Source organism: Panthera uncia, chromosome D2, assembly GCF_023721935.1.
Source record: "Panthera uncia isolate 11264 chromosome D2, Puncia_PCG_1.0, whole genome shotgun sequence".
NCBI lineage: Eukaryota > Metazoa > Chordata > Mammalia > Carnivora > Felidae > Panthera > Panthera uncia.
In genome coordinates this window covers 78,721,782-78,742,283 of record NC_064818.1, presented here as the reverse complement: position 1 = coordinate 78,742,283, position 20,502 = coordinate 78,721,782, and the positions used below count along the sequence as shown (strand labels likewise).

Below are 20,502 nucleotides of genomic sequence, written 5' to 3'. Positions count from 1 at the left end.
CCCCCCCCCCTCCCCCCGGACTGGATGCCCTGTGGCAGTCCTTGCCTCAACCTCCTAAATGTAAAGAACATGATGGCAGGTTTGTCCGGGATCAAACTGGCTTGTTCCACCCCCGCTGTGAATAAGCTTAAGCTGCCCTGTCCCTGTCACCTGGGGAGGCCCTGAAGGTGGCCTTGCCTGGCCCGGGTGCTGGCTGAAATGCTCGGACCCCTGACAGCTGAGCCAGCCCTGCCGCCTCAGGGGTTGAGATCTTCTGGCAAACATTCATTCCCCTAATCTTTTTTTTTTTTTTTTTTTTTAGTTTATTTTGAGAGAGGGAAAGAGAGCACGGGAGGGGCAGAGAGAGAGAGGGAGAGAGACAATTCCAAGTAGGTTCCACACTGTCAGCACAGAGGCCGATGTGGGGCTCAATCTCACGAACCCACGAACCGTGAGATCATGACCTGAGTCGAAATCGGGAGTTGGACACTTAACCGACTGAGCCACCGAGGCGCCTCCCCACCCAATCTTTACTGAGAGCCCCTGTGGGCTGCAGGCAGGCCGCACAGCCCAGTCCCTGTGCTCGCAGAGACAGGACAGGCGCTGGACAGCTCAGGGTCCCAGCCGCCTCCTCTCGGGACCAGACGTCCCCGGGATGTGCGGGGACGAAATGCGTCAGGCCTCGCTCCGCACAGCCAGGCGGCAATGGGAGAGGCCAGGTTCTGGGTCTGGTTCCTCTTGTCTAGTTAACTCAGGAAGAAAGCGTATGAATGTCGACACTAAGTACTTATGTCCCGGTTCAGTTCCTGGGAGGTTTTCAGGGTTTTTGGTGAACTGAAACCTCCCCAGTTCAATCAGAGGAGGCGGCCCAGCCTGGGCTGGCCGTGCAGCATTCAGAGGGGCTCTGTTCCTGAACAGAGTTCACAGCTGCATGTGACTTTTGTCCCCCGGACTCAGGACACTTGAAGTGACCTGTAAATTAAAAGCTGCTGGTGCTCACGTTAAAGCTTTGGTCCGTGGCCTAAATGGAAGGCCCACACCCTGTGAACAGGTACTGGGAGCTGACGGAGGTGTGCCCTTGGCCCCTCCTGCATCAGCATCCTCCGCGGTGGCCAGTGTTCCCCGCGTGGCAAAGGGCAGGGGAGCCCGGGTGTCTGCTTCTGCTCCCTTCGTGACAGCGGTCTCTCAAAGCAGCTGGGATGCCCCTCACCCCGGATGACCCGCATTCGCGGTGCCGTGGGTCCCCGTCGGCGGGTCACTATGAAACCTCTCCCGCCGTCCCTTCCATTTCAGTCTGGCCACGTCGGCCCGCGACACCTTTCTGGATGGGGGGCTGGCCTTGTCTCCCTAACAACAGGAGGGCTGTCTCTGCCCTGTGAGAAGTAATAAACCCCAGATGCTCACCACCTGCTTACTGGCTGATGAGAAAGGCCTTAGGTGGCCGCAGTCTGCTCCCCCCGTCTCCTGGATTCCTTAAAGCAGGTCCCACGTGGCTGGCGTCTTGTGTTGTAGGTGAGCTCAGTGGGGTGCAGAGGAATGGGGGCGTGACCCAAAGTCACACGTCCAGGAAAGGTGGGGCCAGAACCCAGCACCCTCACCTCTGACAGTGCCCGTGGGCCTCTGGTACCAGCCTTCAGGAGAGACTTTCTCTGTGATTCGTAAAGCACGTGCCTTTGTATTCGCACATTAACAACACGGGAACAGAGGTCTTCGATAGCCATGTGAAAACGTGCGTTTCTTGGTTGTTTTCCAGTGAATAAAATTGGCCTGGACACAGAAGGAGAGAGCTGTGGAAATGCAGAAAAGCTCGCAGAATACATTTGTTCCAGTAAGTAGAAAAGGCTCACCCCCAAGTGAAGGCCATTTATTCACGTTGGCTTCTTGGCCTCACGACCGTCGCCCCGGGAAGGGCCCGTCTCCCCCGTGCATCCTCCGTGGCGACGGGGGTCGGTCTGCCGTGTGCAAGCCGCTCCTGGGACCCCAGGCTCCTGGTCCCGATGTGTGTCTCTGCTTGCCTGAGATTCGAGTCTCTCCGCCCCCTCCACCAAAGGACTCGGGACAATGCGAACGTTACACAAAACAAAATGGCGACAAGTACAGGGAGACCATCTGTGGTGATTCTAGAGGGAGTGGAGGCGGGCAGGCGCCGCCGGGCACCGTCCCTGTGTCTGTCTCCTCCTCTCTCCTAGGGGCTGCTTCCTGCTCTGAACTCCCCTCCTCAGAGCGGCCCCCACCCCCACGAGCACGTCCCCGGACGGCGTGTGGCCGCCGTTTGTAGGTGTCGCTGGTTGCAGGCATGTTGCGTTTCCGTGAGGGGTTCACCCTTGATGGAAGTAAAGCTTCTGGGGAACTTGGAGCGAGAGGGGCGGGAAGGTTAAGGGGTGCCCGCAGAGCAGTCCTCCCCGCCATCTCCCCCGCCCCCCAGCCTAACCCAGCTGCAGACACTTGCCCTTGCGCCCTCGTCGCCCCCTCCCCATCGGTAAAAGCGGGTCGAATAAGCACCCCACGTCACGGGCCCAGCACGACGACGTATTAGGTACGCAGAGGCAACACGTGCCAGATGCCAGCGTGGTGGCCCCCCGGGGGCCAGGGAGCAGGGCAGCAGGACCGAGGGTGCTCCCTTCCTCTCCGGTCGCAGCCACCCCAGCCCTGCTCTTCCCTTTAGCTCGGTGAGGTCTAAGTTTGGAGAAACGCTCTTCTTACTAAAGGAGTGTGTTTCCCAGACACTCCCAAAAGCCCCGGGGACAGTGGACGTGACCCTAAGCCAGTGACCCTTTGGGCCCAAGCCTGGTCGAAGCAGGTGCTGGCCTGGGCCGGGGAGGAGGACCGGGCAGCCAGCACGGTGTTCCTGTCCCAGGGCAGCACCTCCGGGCCTCCTGCCTCGGGTCTGGGATCCACCACGCCCCCCGAACCGCGGTGCCTCGGGGGCTCTCAGACACGACAGTCGAGGGCCCACGACTCTAGTGGCCGGTCCCATGGCTGCTCCCGGCACGTCGTCCCGTCCAGCCTCCTGCACAACCCTCCCACCTCTGCCTGTCCCCCCCTCCCCCGACGGTGCTGCCCGCGGACGTCCCGTCCCTCGTGTATTCCTGTTAAGCACAGCCCCTCACGACAGGGCTGCCATAGGCTGTGCTCCTTCTACACATTACTGTCCCAAAGACCCCGGCCCTCTTTCGGGCACCCGCTCACTGTACACATGCCGTTAGTATCTCCTCTGTCGTTTAACCCGCTCCGGCCTTGTGAGGGTCACTGGTCTGTGTCGCCTCCTCCCTGGTGCCCCCCCAGCCCCGCAAGGGGCCCGGCACACAGGTGTTCCCACGCGGCGTTTGCCGAATGCTGTCGGACTGTTCCGGCTTGACGGGAGGGCACGTGGAGGGCAAGGCAGGGGAGGGCTTGGCCAATGCCGGCCGGCCTGTCGGGGCTGAGAAGCCCTTTAGCATCAGCATGGGAGTGCCTCTGCCCACCTCTGCCCACCGCTGCCCAGCCAGGTGTTGAAACAGCAGCGGGAATTATGCCGGGGGTCCAAGGGTGAGCACGGTCCCGGGCACCTCGGGGTCCTCAGGCCCATGGCACTGTTTCGAGGGTCACTGAGCCTCATCTCTTCTGGGGCGAGAAGAATGTCACGATTGGGTTCTTCCACCAGCCGTTCATAGTGTGGGTGCATATGTTCCAGAAGGATCCAACTCCAGGCTTTTTATTTCTGATGTTTTCAGGGGATAATGGTCACCATTAAGTGGTAACCGAGCCCTTCTAATGTCTTCATGTAGAAATCACTGTGACCGGTAGCTCTTGGCATTCCCCTTGGAATCAAGTGCCTTGGTTAAGAAAACTCATGATGGGTTCTGTGGGTGGCACGACAATTACTCCTTAATGGAACAGGTGGCTGCCGCCTGCTCCCAGGGCAGACGATCTGGCCATCCTCACAGCTGATGCACTAGTTCTGGAAAGAGACGGAGGGAAATTGAGTCATTCTTCATCATCAGGTGCAAAGCCATCAAGCTGGTGTTCCTTGCTCTGCATACACAAGGCAGGAAGGATCCGTGTCACTTCTGAGATATCACACTGGTGTTTCAATTAACTGCCTCACGGCGTGAGGGTGGATAGGAGCCTACTCTGCCCTTATCTCGGCAGACACGGGTCCACACTCTTTGCAAAGCCTTTGTGACTTCTCATTTATTACCGGCATGCCTGTGTGTCCTGATAAATTTTTAATTCGCAATTAGAATACCACATAAGAATCCTTCTTGACTGCTAATACTTTAACCTTGGTTTTACCAAGGCATTAATGATTTCCTTCCCCAGTAAGATCTGAAGCTTGATTTGAAAAGCTAAGAATCTACTTCCAGTATTTAGAGTGAACAGGCCAGTTCATAGTTATTGCTTACTTTAGCTGACACTTTTACTCTGTGACAAACGCCACTGTGAGCACTTAAAGCTATGAACTCATTTCATCTGTTGTGTGTGGGGTTTTTTTTGAGAGATGGAGAGGAAGGGGCAGGGAGAGGGGGGCGCAGAGAATCCCACCCTGAGAGTGGAGAGCCCTGATGTGGGGCTTGAACCCAGGAACCATGAGATCACGCCCTGAGCCAAAACCACAGGTCCGACGCTTAACCAACTGAGCCACCTACGCGTACCAGATAGCTCACTGTTACCATAGAAAACCCTGCCCTCCCAGGGTATCTCCTCTAATGGAAGAGAGAGCAGCAATTAAAATGGTAAAAGGGGGAAGACAGTTGCAACATTCTGCAGGAGAGAGGGTCCGCCTGAGTCAGAGGGGAGCACAGTTAATTGAAATGTCCTCTGGATTCGGCGCTGGTAGGCAGACAGCTCCCGCAGCCTCGCAGACTTGCTCGGCTCTTCCTTCCCTCGCCATCAGCCTCACTGTCCGGGTTCCACACCATGAGCATCTCTGCCCGCACGGCCTGCTTCTCACAGCAGCGCCTAGGAGGCTGAAATCCCTGCTCACCTCGCAACTGTTGAGCTTTATAGTCACGCGTGTGTCCTCCAGTGAAATGGCATTTGTAAAAAATCAGTCTTGTTACCTTAATCACTACAGCGACTACTTACAGAGTCCCCTGTCCCACCGTACAACCCTCTCCTGGGATTTCCAGCATCCTTGCTGTCCTCAGCCCCCACAGCCCCGCAGTCCGGCCTCCTTCCTGTTAAAGGGATGGACAGCCTCGGAGCCGTGTGAGTCCCCATTCTGTGTCTTCTGTGTCGGGTGAGACCCCTGCCAGGCCCCATCTCTCCTTATCGCCCCAGGAAACACGTCACGCCTCTGCGGAATCAGACAGCTTCGGCGTTAACCTACTTAGCGTTGGCCTATTTGTGTTAAAACTCTGCAGGCAATAAACTTATCCCCCGAAAAGAATGAGTTCTTTGCCACTGGCTCGAAGGGGGTTAGGTCCCAGGAAGGATCGTTGTGGTAGATCTCCGCTCAGCAGCAGGAGAGGATTCAACCAGGACAGTGGTGGTCTTCCTCCCTGGATAATGGTGCCTCAGGTTTTCATGAAGGCAGCTGGGCTGACTGGGCCTGTGCAGCCTGGCCCTCCAGGCCCTGGTGGTGCAGTGAGGAAAGACAGGCGTCTGTCCTCTTCTAGGACACATATGCTAAGCTCCCATCTCCCTTGTTAGTGGCCAAGAATCAGAGAATAAGCATATGAGCAGCTCGATACTCTGCTACTTTCAGAAGAGATGCTTCAAAGGGCAGATTCTGGAATCTTCCGAAGGCCCCTTGCACACCGCTAGGGCTGGGCTTGCTGACAAGGCGGGCCCGTGGTTTCCCTGCTGGATTCTCAAAGCCGCCCAGAACAGGTGGTTGGGGACTGTGGGAAAGCTTTGGCCCCTGGAATCCCCAGCACCTAACACCCACAGAGATACCGACGCTGGAGGGATGCCTGGGCTCTGGTTAAGAAAATAGCACCTGAACGTGGCTTTGAAAATATGCCTTTATGGATCGGACGTGTCATGCATGTAACATTTCTTCACACTGGAAAAAAGAAATCAGTGAGCATTTAACATCTACATTTAAAATTTCCCCCATTCCTTATGTTCTTTTATATCAGTGCTGATATTTACAGAACAGTTCAAAGAAAACAGTCACCAACATATAGTTATTTAATAACTCAAAAGAAGTCTACAGTTATTCCTGTTGTTTAACTGGGTGTCCATGGAGATGGTGCTAGATGGAAAGAACTTGCTTTGCTCCCTCCTGTAATTGCAGTCTCCAAAGAGGTGTTCAGGGAGGTCTATGGATATAGAAGTGTGCATAAGCAACAGCCATTAAAGCCTCTTCCAATTGATGGCTGGATGGATAGAAGGATAGATGATGACTGGATGGATGATGGCTGGATGGATGGATGATGGCTGGATGATGGCTGGATGGATATAGGGGGGAAACGGTTAGTTCTATGAAAATGTTCACATTTGGGGAGGATTCTAACACGTGACAACCTACTGGTTTCTTGGCTGGTATTGTCTCAAGTTGGTGTTTGGATTTCACGCCATCTTCACGATTCTGCAGAGAGCTTAGGACTGAACACACCCTTAGGTATTCCTAGAGCGGAGATGGGGAGTGGAGGTGAGAGGCACGGCCATTCTCAGCAGACGGGGCCCCTACATGGCCGCCCAGGGGCCCCTCGGGCCCCTGGCCGGGTGGCCGCCGTCCTGACGGGGACAGTAGACGTGCAGCTTGTCTCTGTTTGGGGGTGCGTGCCGGGCCGTGGGTGGCTGCCCTAACCCTGCCACCTCGGGGGCATGAGCCCTGGCTCCAGCCACCTCTGTCGCCTCCACGGCTCCTCCCGAGTTGGGGGGCGTCTGCAGTGCCGACACCACCCAGCCTCTGGCCTTCTGACTCCAGTGACAGGCAGAGCTCATGCCTGCTGCTCAGGCGCCCCGTCAGCACCAGGGGGGCCGGAGGGGCCTGGGGGGGAGGGTGGCTCCCGGCTTGTGGGGACGCCCGTTTTCTGAGCGCCTCGGCCAAACGTCCTGTGATCTTCCTACGGCAAGGTCAGCGCTTCTTCCCACTCAGATGCCGGGTGGCCCGGAGCGGCTCCTCCCCACCCCTGTGCAGACGCACCCCCTTCTCAAAAGCGTTCACAAAGTCCGGTTATTTATCTGCAGGGGAGTCACCAGCATTGCCTCTCCTGTTTCCCTGTGGAACCGTCAAAGGGGAAATCCTGCCGAAGATGCTCAAGGACAAAGGTGATGGGAATGCACTGGGGCTCGTGGTCACCTCCTCCCTTGTCTGCCTCCTCGGGTCTACCGGGAGGCTTCGTGGTCAGTGTTTGTGGTCAGCCCTGTAGAGCCCCCTGGGGAGAGGAGGCCGCGGGAGGGGTGGGGGGCAGGGGCGGGCTGCCCCTCAGGAGCCCACAGAGTGTCACTGAGCCTTCGCCACTCCACTGGCACGGTCTAGAGACCAGCCCTCTGCCCCGGCGGCACGTCAGCCCCAGCCACTCATGTGCTGGGGCAGCTGGGGGACAGGGGAGAGGGGGTGTGGCCTGCACACCTTCTGTCACGGGCAGGTCTGAGAGCAGAGGGTCATCGGCAGGTTGGAGTGCAGACTTCAGGAGAGACTAAGCCAGGTTTGAACTCTCCCTCTGCTGTTCATTAGCTGTGTGAGCAAGGGCAGGTCACACGAGGTATATGCGTCCACATCCCTGCCTGCGGAATGGGCACAACCACAAAGCCTGCTGCCCAGGGCCGTTGTGACGCTAGGTGGCACCAGGCCCGGCTCTCCAAAGGCAAGAAACTCGCGGAGCCGCGGCTCTCCTCTTCCCGCCCTCTGTCCTCGATCTCCAGTGACCCACGTAAAGAATATTCCCCAGGAGGATCTTAGACCCAGTAACGATCCCCCTTGCGTTAAAGCAGAGATCGTGTGTCTTTGGTGTTGTCCTCTGTCTCCTGAACGCTACCGGGAATAATGGCAGAGGACGTTAGGCCGCGGGGTCAGGATCACGGGCTGCCGAGGGCCGGCCGGGTCTGCACCTCAGCTCCCGGCTGCTTGTTCGGGAGAGTTGTGTTGCGCTGTCCCATCTGCACGGACCGCCCTGCAGAGCAGGGACCCCGCTGCCTTCCTCGTGTAATAAAGCCTGTTTCCTGGTTCTGCTCGTGTCCAGGGATTCCCATGGAAAGCATCATCGTCTATCAGAAGGTCCCACACCCGGGAATCCAGGTGAACCTCCACAGCTACTATTCTCAGCAGGTGCGTGGTGCTCCCCGGGAGACCTCCAGCGGGGCGGGCACTTGCGCGTCGTTCCCCCATCCCCAGCAGTGTGACTTCATCTCCACCTCTGTGAAATGGGACCGGACCGCTCTCTTAAGGTTTTTTGTAAGGATTAAAGGAGATAATTTACACGAAGCCATATGCATGGCATCCCAGACATAGTAAGCCTGGGCAGCTGGGGGCCTTGATGTCGTGCAGGGGGCTGGCGGAGCTATAGGGGCAGAGGCTGGGCCCATACTGGGAAGGCCCCCAAAGCCCTCGGAGGGGTCTACGTTGAATTTGGGAAGTCACAGGGACCTTTGGAGGCTTCAGACAGGAGAGTGGGTGGAGCCTGTTTGAGTCAAGGTTTTCCACTCCTGTTTTCAGTAAGACCTCCCGTCCCTCTCCTAGGACAGGCTTCTAGATGCCTTGCTGGTTCTGGATGTCCCCTTAGTGCAAACCAAAAGGCCACGCAGCTAGCCTGTCTTCTGCGTCCTCAGAAGGGGTGCAGAGCGGACAGGGAGCCGGGCTGGACTGCTGCCGTATTGATCAGTGCCACTTTGGCCACATGAGCAGAGGCACACTGCCCACTGGGCCGGGCATGTGGGTCCATAGTGCCCCTGTCCTCCGGCCGGCAGCACCATGAGGAGCAGCGCCCAGCCTCCCCAATGGCACCCTGCTCTCTACACAGCGCCTCCCGTGAACTCGGCCTCCAGGGAGCAGAGAAGGCCACGTCCCCCAGGGACCCTCCTGCTGTGGATCCTCGGGTCTGCCTCATGTGGCCCGAGGGCCCAGCTACGGCACTAGGGGAACATTCTCTCCCCTTGGCCTACGACAACAGACTGATCTTTCCTCCCTGCAGGGCATCCCAGCGAGCATCACGTTTTTCAGCCCCTCTGGCCTCACCCACAGCCTCAAGCATATTCAAGAGTTATCTGGTGACAACATTGGTCGAATCAAGGTGAGGTATTCAGTGGGCTTTTGGTCTTTTCAGATTTTTAAAAATTTTTACTAATTATCCTAGAGCTTCCGTGTAAAGTCAGAGCACTCCTGACCCAGGAGACACCCTGATGCCAGCTCTGGAGCACTGGAAAGGCAGGGTTCTAGAATTCCCAAGCACCGCTTCCTGGCTGGTGCTCCTGGACAAGTTACTTAACCTCTCAGAGCCTGTTTCCTCATTTGTAACATGATGCTTATCTCTCTGTGGCCTGTACAGATGTATACAGTAGTCCCCACCCCCGTGGGGGGTACGTTCCAGAACCCTCAAGCAGATGCCTGAAACTGCGATTAGTACCGAACCCTAATATACTAGATTTTGTTCTATCACAGACATCCCTGTGGTAAAGTTTAATTTCTAAATTAGGCACAGTAAGAGATTAACAACAATAACTAACAATAAAAGTTTAACAATACAGTGTAATAAAAGTTACATTGGCGTGGTCTCTCAAAATATCTTCCTCTACCACACCCTTCTTGTGACGACGAGAGATGAGAAAAGGCCTACGTGCTGAGCAGAGGGGGGTGAATGACGGAGGCGTGAGGTTACTCCGGACCTGACCACACGGGACACGGAAGGTCATCTGGTCCTGGACCGCGGCTGACCGTGTGTAACTGAAACCACAGAAAGCAAAACCCCGAGTAAGGGGTTTTCCTGATGGATTAGTCTCAGGATTCGATGAGAAAATTCAAGTCAGTCCTTAGCCAGAGCCTGGCACGCACGTGAGCATCCTTTCCCATTTTCCCATCTGAGCATCTTGGAATTCATCCTGGAATCTATTCAAAAAGCCATTCCCCTTTTTCGTGTCTTTTAACTCAAAGGATGAAAGTCCCACTTTCTAGGGACTCTGTTTGTCAGGAGTCTACACGTATCACCAGGCCTAGGGGGCCGGTAATGGGAATGCTCTCGAGCCAGCTGCAGAGGGACCGAGGAGAGGGCGGAGGTGACCCGGAGCCCCGGGACAGGCCGCCAGCACTGTCCCAACTCACGCGGAGTGAGGGCTCTTCCCTTTGATCACAGGATGTCTCGTAGCACACCTGCGGGGCCGGCGCCGTTTCCCAATTTTGCAGCTGGACTTAGGCTCAGAGTTGTGCGCCTCGCCCTTGGTCTCCCAGGAAGAAGGGAGAGCCGCAGTTTGAACCGAGGGAGCCTCAGTCCACGTTGTTGGCCTCGGTGATACACGAGCCACGGCCTGTTGACGGAACACTTCTAGGCAATACCTCGTAGGATGTTCACACCGTTCCAGGGGTAGAAATCAAGCAGAATCAGGACTTTTGTCCTTATTACAGGCGAGGAAACTGAGGCCCAGAGAAGTTGAATGACTTGCCAAAGTCACATGGTGAGTTACGGGGAGGCCCAGGACTCGCATTTAGGCCGCTGGGGAAAGAGAACGTTGTCTGACTCTTGGGGACAGAAGATTAAAAAGATTAGACCCTCAAGCGCTCAGTGTTAGCGGCTGGCACGGAGTGAGCGGGTACCGTTTTGGAGGCTGGGATAAGCAGGGGTGCCGGGCCGCCCCGGTTCTCGTCCCCCTGCACCACACCGCCCCCCCGGACGTGGTAGCCGTGCCTGGGCGGCCTGGCAGCCAGTAGCCGACTTCCTGTCTCTACGGACTTGCCTGTTGTGGGATTTCAGGACCGGCTTCTTTCACTTAGCGTCGCGGCTTCACAGCTCACCCGGCATCCCGACGGGCTCATGCCGTCGGACTTTCTGGTCTGGAACAACACCAGGGTTCCCGGCAGCCGCTGGCGGTCACTGAGCACTTCTGGTGCCGGGAGCCAGTGGTTACACACACTGCCCCACGTGACCCTCACGGCAGCCGAGGAAGCCTGTTCACCTTGCTGTTTCACAAACGAAGAGACAGAGGCCCAGAGAGGGAGGGTCACCTGCTACGGCCACGATCTTGCGGAGCTGGGATGGGAACCTGCCCCTCTGGCTCCAGGGCCTGGTCTCTCGACTGCTCCATTTTCCTGGGGGCGTCCCCGTCGGGGCCCCCGAGTGCCCAGGGTGCCTTCCAGACTTTGTGCTCCACTGGGCCCCACCCAGGCGTGCGGAGGTGTGGCCAAGGCGGCGGGCACCAGTGCCGGGGTCTGGCACCCCGGCCCCGCACCGGAGCCGCAGGCTGGCGGGGAGGCTGTAAGGAGGTTGTGCAGGCCAGGCATTGCACGGGTGTGGGGCTGGATTCCCATCGGGAGGCGTGAGCACACACGTTAGGAGCTCACGCGTGAGCAGTGACGTCTGGACAGGCCACAGGCCCTGCCCCCCCGCCCTCCCGCTCCCGGCCCGGCCTGCAGGTGCACTGAGGTCCCTTCTCTCTCCCCCTGCAGTTCGCCGCCATCGGCCCCAGCACCGCCCGTGCGCTGGCCGCCCAGGGCCTGCCTGTGAGCTGCACGGCCGAGAGCCCCACGCCACCAGCCCTGGCCAAGGGCCTCAGGTTGGCGCTTCAGGCCCCCGGCTGCTGAGTCACTGGCACTTCCGGCCACGCGGCTGTCCCGGACCCGGGCGACGCACCACCGCCGCTGTGGGGAAGCCAGGCATCGGCGGGCTCCCCGGACTTCTGCCTCGTGCCTCCGCGGACCCGCGGGGACACCGGGAGCGGGGTGGGCCCCGGGGCCGGCGTCGGGCTTGGCCGGCGCCCCCGGCTCCCAGGCCCGGCCGGGGCTCCTCCGGCAGCAGGAAGGAAACCAAATAAAGCACCGGCTCCCCGAGCTGACCGCGTTGTCACTTGCTGCCTGTTGTTTTCACGCAAAGCCGTGTTCGCCGAGGAAACCGATGTGCCCGCGTCCTGAGATCCGCCAGCCCTGGTGGGAATGATGAAATCTGCCGCGTAGGAAGTAGTTTCATTCATCTTCTAAAAAGGACCCTCAGGCTCCTGCTGTGTGCGCTGTGGACACTTGCGGTCCGCGTATGGGGAGAGGTTCTTTCCCTCGGAAACCAGATGCAGCGTAGGTCAGGCCGGGCATCTGACAGGCGGGGGGGGCGTTCAGTTTACTTAGAAGGGGTTTGTCCAGGGGCGCCTGGGGGGCTCAGTCGGTGAAGCATCCGGCCGGCCTCGGCTCAGGTCATGATCTCTCAGTTGTGGGTTTGAGCCCCGCGTCGGGCTCTGTGCCGACAGCTCGGAGCCTGGAGGAGCCTGCTTGGGATCCTGTGTCTCCCTCTCTCTCTGCCCCTCCCCACCCCCCCACCTCAAAAATAAACGAACAAACAAAAATTTAAGAAGGGTTCATCTGCAGGCACAGTGCCCCGCAGAGAGGCTTCAGAAGTCTACCCCCAACTTTATTTCTGCTTTTAAAATCTTGGCCGGGAACTTGGGCGGGGTTGAATGAAACCTCCGTCTGTCTTTCAGTAATGGGAGCCGGTGCAGGAAAGAGGACTGCGTTACCCGCACGTTGTCTCTTTGGAGGGCGTGCGATAGTGAGCGGTTCCCGCGTGCCACAGCCCCGCACACGGGGCTCTGCCCCTCGTCCCCGTTCCTCTTGATGCCCTGAGGAGCCGACACCACTATTATTCCCATTTCTCCGAGGAAGGAACGGAGACTCAGGGCATCGTAGGACTTGTTCAGGGTCACACGGCTGGCGTGCGACTGGCGGACGAAGGGGACCCGTGTACGTAAGCACGCAGGCCCAGACCAGCCGCGTTCATAAGCCACCTCACATCAGAGCCACCTTAGCAGAAGAGTATGAACCCGGGAATACCTAGTTCTCTAAGTCTTGGCGTGACCTGAACAAGAATTCTGCAGGTGCCGCGGTGACCCCGTAGTTCTCCTCTGTAGTCATTTCTCTGAAAACAGGCCAGAATCCGTCCCACCGCTTCTCTCTGATGAGAAAGTCAAATCTGGAGTCAGGAGTTCAGAATCCCTGCCATTCTCAAGGAGCCTTTTTCTCTGCTGGGGAAGAGCCCGGCCCCAGGCAGCGCGGTGGTGCCCTCCGGGAGCCCCTGTGGCCAAGGAGCCCCGAGGCCCGCCTACTGAGCCTCCCTGAGGTCTCTGCCCCGGCCGTGTGGGCGCCCGCAGCTGCCAGGAAGCTGTGCCAACCACGCCGGGCTTGCCGGGGCAACGTCCTGAGGCCAGCCTCGGACGGAACGCCACCCCCTGGACCGAGCTGGCTAAACCCGCCTTAACTGGAGGGCACGGCTTGTGCCACACCGGGCTGTCGTGCGGGCTGGGCGAGGCGGTCCCCTGACCATGTGCTTGGAGATCACAGCCACGCCAGATTGCTGCACGATATACCAGAAAACGACGTCACCGCCTCTGACCCACCTGCTGCCCTGCCCCCTTGTCCCATGTGCACACGGCCCCTGACCCCATGCCCCCCACATTCCTACAAAGTTGCCACATAGGAGCCCCCACTCAGGTAGGGTGCCCAGGTGAGGACAGGAACCAGCCCTTCCACAATGGACCGTGCTTGGCCTTCTTTGCGGGGACAGGGAGCAAGTTAACAGTCCCAAGGGTCCAGGAAGCTTGGGGTGGGGGGAGCATGGCACCTGGCGGGGAGCGGGGGCGGAGTGACCCTCTCAGAGCCCCATCTCCCGGTCACCCGTGTACTGCCTGACACCTCCTGAGACTCACTCGTGCCTTCTGGGCTGCAACTCCCCAGCTGCCGGGAGGGGGTGAGCTCCCGCCTCCCCGGCCGTGTCCCCCGCAGCTCGGAAAACTGCTCTGGAACCCCGTGGAGCTCCCTCGAGAGCTGACGGTGGTGGTGGATAAGCAGCGTGTCACATATTCTCATGAATAATACCGCTCAGCACTTACTGCTACGTCTGAGTTTAGAGGCGTATCCGGTAGGAAGCGGTGCTGGGGTGGCAGACGTGATCATCTGGTCACGGGCCTGACACCTGAGTCCCAGGTGCCTGGGGATCAGAGACGGCACGGCTGCCTGCAGACCCCTCGAAAGAACGGAGTCAGAGGCACCCGAGCTCAACACAGACAGCCTGTATTTCACACAACGGGGCTGGGGCCGGGAGACGCGGGCCAGGCCACCTCTCCGGACCACTGCCATAGGACCGCTCTCTGAGGCTCTGTCGCTGGGAGCCGGACAGTAGGGAGCCGGGTGACAGCCGAGTCCCCGGATGGCCTTCTCCAAGTCACCTGCCTTTTGTGCCGATGCCACTGTCGTATTTCCCTTCGGAGATTTTATGATAAACGGGCGATTAGGTGTCTTTTTTTTTAAAGCCCGTTTCTTACAACTGGAGGCCGTCAGCAGGGCACATCACACCACCGAGTACACATACCTCTCTGCCCTTCCGCCTCTCCCACTCACTCCAGCGATCTGGACACTTTGCAGCAAAGACAGAGGAAACAGCACATCAGCACCCAGGCGGCCGTCAGTAAGCAGACGCCGATGGCGATCATCATCTCCAAATCAATAGCCATCACGATCTCGGAGCATCTCACACCCACCTGGGCAGAGAAGCGCAGGCAAGCAGTGAACGTGGCTTCCCTCCCACGCGGCCATCTAGCAACCTCAGCACGCCCCCTTCGGCCGGGGAACCAGGAGCCCCAAGCCGCAGAGCCCTCCATGCGTTTAAGACATGCGTGAACTTGGCGGGGCGGTGGGGGGGGGGGGCAGGGCAGCCATGGGGGTAGAAGGTTTATTCGTGATGGAAATCGACTGAAATGCCCAGTGCAGAGAGCAGGAAGGCAGAAGGTCGGGGAGCGGGAAGAACCTTTCCTTTTCCCAGGCTGCTAAGTCACAAGAGGCCCATCCTCGCGCAACTGGTTTCCCAAACACCCGGGCCTCCTGACAGGTGTATGCACTTTCAGAGCCAGAACTGACCCCTCACCGTACATCAGGCTTAAAAATCTCCCAGGGAGCGCCTGGGCGGCTTAGCCAGTTAAGCGTCCGACCTCAGCTCAGGTCGTGACCTCCCCGGTTCATGAGTTCGAGCCCCGCGGCAGGCTCTGTGCTCTCAGAGCCGGCGCCTGCTTCCGATTCTGTGTCTCCCATCTCTCTCTCTGCTCCTCCCCCACTTGCACTGTCTTTCTCAAAAATAAACATTGGAAAAAAAATTTTTCAATCTCCCATGGGAATAATGAAGGGAAGGTCTTTTTCAAAATGCCACGCGGTGAGGTGCTGAGAATATGCAAACCCATTTCGTAAATGACATATGCTTGAGGGGGAAAAACGTTTTCGGTCCTCCCACTGACAACCGGATCACGACATCTCAACATTTCAGAAGATTCTGGAAGCCTCCAGCCAAAACCTTCCCCCAGCTCAGAGACAAGGAGCGCCCTGCACCGACCGGGAGCCCGCCGCCCCTGTCTGTACTGTAGATCGCACGCTCTTCTCTGCCACTTTCCCTGCTAAAGCTAACGGATTTCCTCAAAATCCACTTTACCTGGAGTAAGCGATTTAGCTAATCAAACACTGGGAGCCTCGCGAAGCCAGTCAGTCTACTCAAAGGCTCTGAAGATCGGGGAGAGGAACACTCCCAGAGAAAAAGCAACAATCCCCGAGTCCCGTGGCCCTGAGCCACAAGAGGCCAACCGCACACCACAGCAGAAAAGAACAATGTTCCGGAACAAGACCCTTGCGTCAGAAAGCCCTAACGATCCCACTGTCATCGTCACGGACAGCTGTCGCGCACGTTTTAAGACCTGACATTCCGATACCCCGTCTCCGGCCGGAGCTTGCTGGGTGAACAGTCACCGATGGGTCTCTCTGACCCCGCAGAACCCAGGCCGTGTGACATCAGCTCTCGGGACACCCGCACTCACTCGTCCACAGAGTTCTCCATTCTGTCCCATGTTCAGAATGTCAGCCTCCCGGGAAACGCGTAATATTTAGAAACATTTCGCTCTAAATCTTGTACCTTCACAGGTTTTTGTTTCCCCAAGAGAAAACATTTAGGATTTATCTTCTAATGAAAACACAATTTGAGATTTCAATTAAAAAAAAAAACAAAACAGAAAAGAACCCCAATCACGTGGGAAGGTGAACAGTGCCCTTAACGCTTGGTTTTGGCCACACGGGCAACACTGTGTAGCCATTTATTCAGATGTGTGTTCACCGTCCACCATATATGGACACATGAACTATTTTGATAAGTATGAGGGACACGTGTAAATGGACACGTGATTGACACACGTGTCACAGTTACACGCAGCGAAACCTTGATTTGCGAGCCTAGTTTGTTCCAGAAACCTGCTTGTAATCCAAAGCACTTGTATATCAAAGCGAATTTCCCCAGCAGAAATAAAGGAAACTCGGATGATTCGTTCCACAACCCCAAAATATTCAGGTAAAAAGGACTGCGATACTGTAATACAAAATAATAAAGAAGACACAAAATATAAAGAAAAGTAAATTAACCTGCACTTCCCTTTGAAAACCTTCATGGCTGGTGTGAGAGGGACAAGAGAGAGGAGGGTTATTGTGTAGGACGACTTTCACTCTAACGGAATCACTGCCGTCTGTTGGCTCAATGGGTTCTTTTTGTTTTCACGCAACTTTAACAGGGAACCTGTCCTATGACCTAGAGTGAAGCAAAGCGTGCCTCAGCTCACTCTGGTCTGGAAAAGCAAAGGACCGTCCATAGGTGCTTTGAAGTGACAAAAAGATACACTAACGCCAGTTGTGGGCACCTTCCAATGTTCCGAAAAATCACCGATTTCTGCCAAAAGCTGTAGCCTGAGACCGAGCATCTGAGCGTGGGAGATGATCACCCATAATCCCACAGCGAGCGAGCAAGAGAGAGAGAACCACCACCGGCCCAGTTGTGATCATGGGACTCCTACTGCAAGACCTCGCTCGTTTATCAAGGTAAAATCGATTCGAAACGTCTGCTCGTCTTGCGGACACAGGTGCCGAACAAGTGCCTCGCAACCCACGGGTTTGCTGTATGTGCTTATATACGTTCTACACACGCCCGCACGTAACTGACAAAAACTCTGGCAGGCGGGACAGCGCGCAGTGAGAAGCCACCGGAGTGGGGCGCCGGCACCGGCAGGGGTCCTGATGGCGGGAAACGGAGCGCCTGCCAGGCCAGGTCTAGTTAGGCGAGGGGAGAAGAGCTTCACGGGGCCCGTCGTGGGAATCACGCACCGGAGCAGAGCGGACCTCGTGGGCGCGGCCGTGGGGACCGGCAGCCGCCCGGCTCCGTCCCCCCCCCCCCCGGCGCCGCAGTCAACGTGGGAAGGGCAAAGGGCCTGCGTGCCGCCTGGCGTCATTTCGAGCCTGCCTTTCACCCTCCTCGCTTTTTACAGAAGCGTTCGGATGGGCCTTCGGCTCGGAAGGCCACTTAGAAGTTAAGAGAGAACGAGGCCAGCGTTGAAACCGTGAAGGCTGCCCGGGGAAATGTGATAACACAGGGTTGTCGCTCCGTCTTAAGGCAGGATGATGCTTGGCTTTGCTTCCCAACGGGTCTATCTTGTGCAGACCCCCAGTAGGATCTTCACGCACAGAATTATACAGGTGCCTGGGGCTTGCTTCCGAGTGTGCGAAGTGGGGGTGAGGGTAATGAGAAATTCCACACCCTGAACCACACTTGTCTCCTGACTGCGGACCCGGGCTTCCCTCCCCTCCGCCAGGCTCCTCCCAGAGGGGTGACCGCGAGTCCTCTCACCCCAGTGGTGCCGGTTCAGGGAGCTGGGAGATCACGTCGGTAGGAGACGGGGAGAGGGCTTTAGTCGGGGGTGGGGGGGGTGGGGAGGGGGATCTGTGGACACAGCTGACGGTAAGCCGCCCTTAGTGACCAGAAGGGCCCTGCTGGAGAAGGTCATCTAAAAGACGTGACTGCCGACTGACCCGCGAGCGGGACCAGGCACCCGGAGGCCCCTCACCCCCTCCCAGTCCCCGGAACGTGGGTTCTGTTCCTCTTGCCTTTCCCGTTCCCGGCGGCTGCTCTGAGGACACAGCCTTGAAAGGTGACGTGGGGTTGAAAACACCCGCAGGGTACGCGGGACTCGGCCCAGGTAGAGCCTCTTGATAAGCTTTCAAGATCCAGCGGGCAGGTGCAGGGATCCATTAGTCCCGCCCGCTGCCCAGGACGAACCTGGAATGTACGTTCCCTTCGCTTATTAAAACTGCCACCTCCCGACCCGGAGGGGCCTCCTTCTTCCGTCTCTCCCCGTCACCCTCCCTCGGTGGGTCTCCGATTACACCCGGGAAGCCCTGGGAGGGTTTCTAATCACGTCCCCCCCCCCCCAACCCTGCTCGCTCTTGTGTCCCCACCTGGTGCGTGGCCGGCCCCAGAGGTCTCCGAGCTGACCGGAGCTGACTGAGCACAACACCCTGATGTCACAGGTGCTGGCCTCGCCGCCGCAGCCCCCGTGTGAGGCCAAACACCCTTTCCTGGGACCTCACTAGGAACGGATCCCGCTGGGTCACAGCCTAGCACTGTGCCCTGCCTCGCAACGCCAATGTCCTGGAGCCCCGTGACAGGTCTCGGGCTGCAGGGCCATCAGACAGACCAACCTAGCACAGAAGGGCTGCTGGGGCGGGGAACACCCAGGAAGGAGTGCCAGGCCAGCCGGTGCCGTCTACACCTGCCTCTGGGCTGCACCCCTTTTTATCTACCTTCCATAGAGCAACTGGAAGGATTTCAGTTTATTTATTTAAGTAATCTCTACACCCAACATGAGGTTCGAACTGAACCCTGAGATCAAAAATCGCCTGGTCCTCTGGGCCAACCAGGCACCCCAGGAGGATTCTTTAAATAACGAATCAATAAAGCCACTCTCCTGCTCAAAAGATCTCCACTGAACTTAGGGTAGAATCCAATTTACCCGACCTCCACGTCCCTCGTCATCTTCCCATCCACCCTCTCTTTTCCGTCCTCACCTCCCCCTCCCCCCTCACTGACCCTCCATTGGCCCTCTGCTACTCCGCCGGATCCTGCCTCAGGGCCTTTGCACTTGTCCTTTCCTTCGCCCACACCACACATGAATCCCCAGTCACACGTGACAGTGTCTCTCTTTTCTTCCACTGCTTCCATTTCATCTTTACAAGAGGTCTCTCCCACCCATCTTAATATGGACTCCCCACCTCCAAAGCATTCGCTTTTCTGATTTACACCGTTAGCCCCTGTCACTGTTTGAATTTTTCATTCATTGTTCGGTTTATTGTCTGTCTCCTCCACTTAGAATAGAAGTTCCGTGGGGGCGCCTGGGTGGCTCAGTCGGTTAAGTGTCTGACGTCCGACTTCGGCTCAGGGCACGATCTCATGGTTCCTGAGTTTGAGTCCCGCGTCGGGCTCTGTGCCGACAGCTCGGAGCCCGGAGCCTGCTTCGGATTCTGTGTCTCCCTCTCCCTCTGCCCCTCCCCTGCTTGTGCTGTCTTTCAAGAATAAATGAGTATTAAAAAAAATATATTAAAAAAAAAAAAAAGTTCCCTGATGGCAAAGAATGGGTCCACCCCGTTTATTTCCAGGTTCCCTGTCCCTAGAACGGTCATGAGGATTTGATGAAGGAGTCGCTAAGGGCCAGCCCCACACCTGCACACTTGCTGTTTTCAGACCTTTGACACTGACATTCGAAGCTCTCACCTGCAGCCAAGTGCCTGGAGGGCCTCACTCACTTCTCCCAGCCTCGCCAGACGTGACTAGTTACAAGGTCCAGGCAGCTGAGCCTGGCCCTGCGTAATATTTTCTTCTCCACCCTCCACCCCCTCCCTTCTCCTCCTTCAAAAGACTCCTTTGTGAGGGTGAACTGAGAGGGGCCAGTTCTAGAACCTCCAGGGATCCTAGTTTACCCTCGTATAAAAATCCCTGACCCACAGACTAGGACACCACACAGCCATTGACTAGGAAGACAAACGCCTACGTTCACGAACACCGAAGCTGCCCGTGACATTCGAATCACCGAGTTTTAGCTAATAGAGAACACGGTTTACGTAAAACTATACACACGTACTTCCCCGTGAACGTACACAATACGTGTACCTGCAAGAATGTTCACCAAATGTTCACCCTCCGAATCACTGGATTTCCTCCTTGATTCTCAGCACTTTTTAATTTTACGTTTTCCTATACTGATGAAGCATCCTTTGTATAAAAAGGAACAAGAAAAGATCCGAGAAACAAGATCTGCAACCCGGACCCTCCAAGAAAAGAAAGGACCCACGCTGTGACCAAACTGATGATCAGGTAGTCAGGCCGCAGGTGCAGTGAGCGACAGCAGGTGGTTGGCGGCCAGGTTTTGCACTTCTACCGACAGGACCCCCGGACTTCGCGAACATTCCACCGCTCACCGGGGCAGCCAGCCGGCCCGGGAGCGCGTCACCACAGAAACGGAATCCACACGAGGCTGCCAAGGCAGGATGTAATTACCTGAGGACGGGGCAAACATTCTCACCCCAACGAGAAGGGCACTCCTGGGGTCTTCAAA

At 57.3% G+C, this 20,502-nt stretch overlaps 1 protein-coding gene and 1 long non-coding RNA gene across 9 annotated transcripts in view; one reads left to right on the top strand and one right to left on the bottom strand.

Moving 5' to 3' along the window:
- The window catches only part of UROS (uroporphyrinogen III synthase), a 35,564-nt gene extending 23,672 nt beyond the window's left edge, over positions 1-11,892 (top strand). For 6 of the 8 annotated variants that reach the window (XM_049646625.1, XM_049646626.1, XM_049646628.1 and 3 more), the window contains 5 exons: positions 1,733-1,807; positions 7,102-7,182; positions 8,097-8,182; positions 9,045-9,143; positions 11,507-11,892. In XM_049646625.1, the coding sequence (XP_049502582.1) occupies positions 1,733-1,807; positions 7,102-7,182; positions 8,097-8,182; positions 9,045-9,143; positions 11,507-11,641 (476 nt within the window). In that variant the 3' untranslated portion in view covers positions 11,642-11,892. Of the gene's footprint in view, positions 1-1,732; positions 1,808-2,168; positions 4,888-7,101; positions 7,183-8,096; positions 8,183-9,044; positions 9,144-11,506 lie in introns of those variants that run through there. The other 2 variants (XM_049646631.1, XM_049646632.1) reach the window with 2 other exon arrangements.
- A 2,202-nt stretch (positions 11,893-14,094) lies between these two features.
- LOC125933506 (uncharacterized) lies at positions 14,095-15,837 on the bottom strand. Its single transcript, XR_007460975.1, has 3 exons — positions 15,516-15,837; positions 14,409-14,577; positions 14,095-14,299 (listed from the first exon to the last, which is right to left on the bottom strand). It is a non-coding gene; the product is annotated as an uncharacterized LOC125933506 (long non-coding RNA).
- Positions 15,838-20,502: the final 4,665 nt, after the last annotated feature.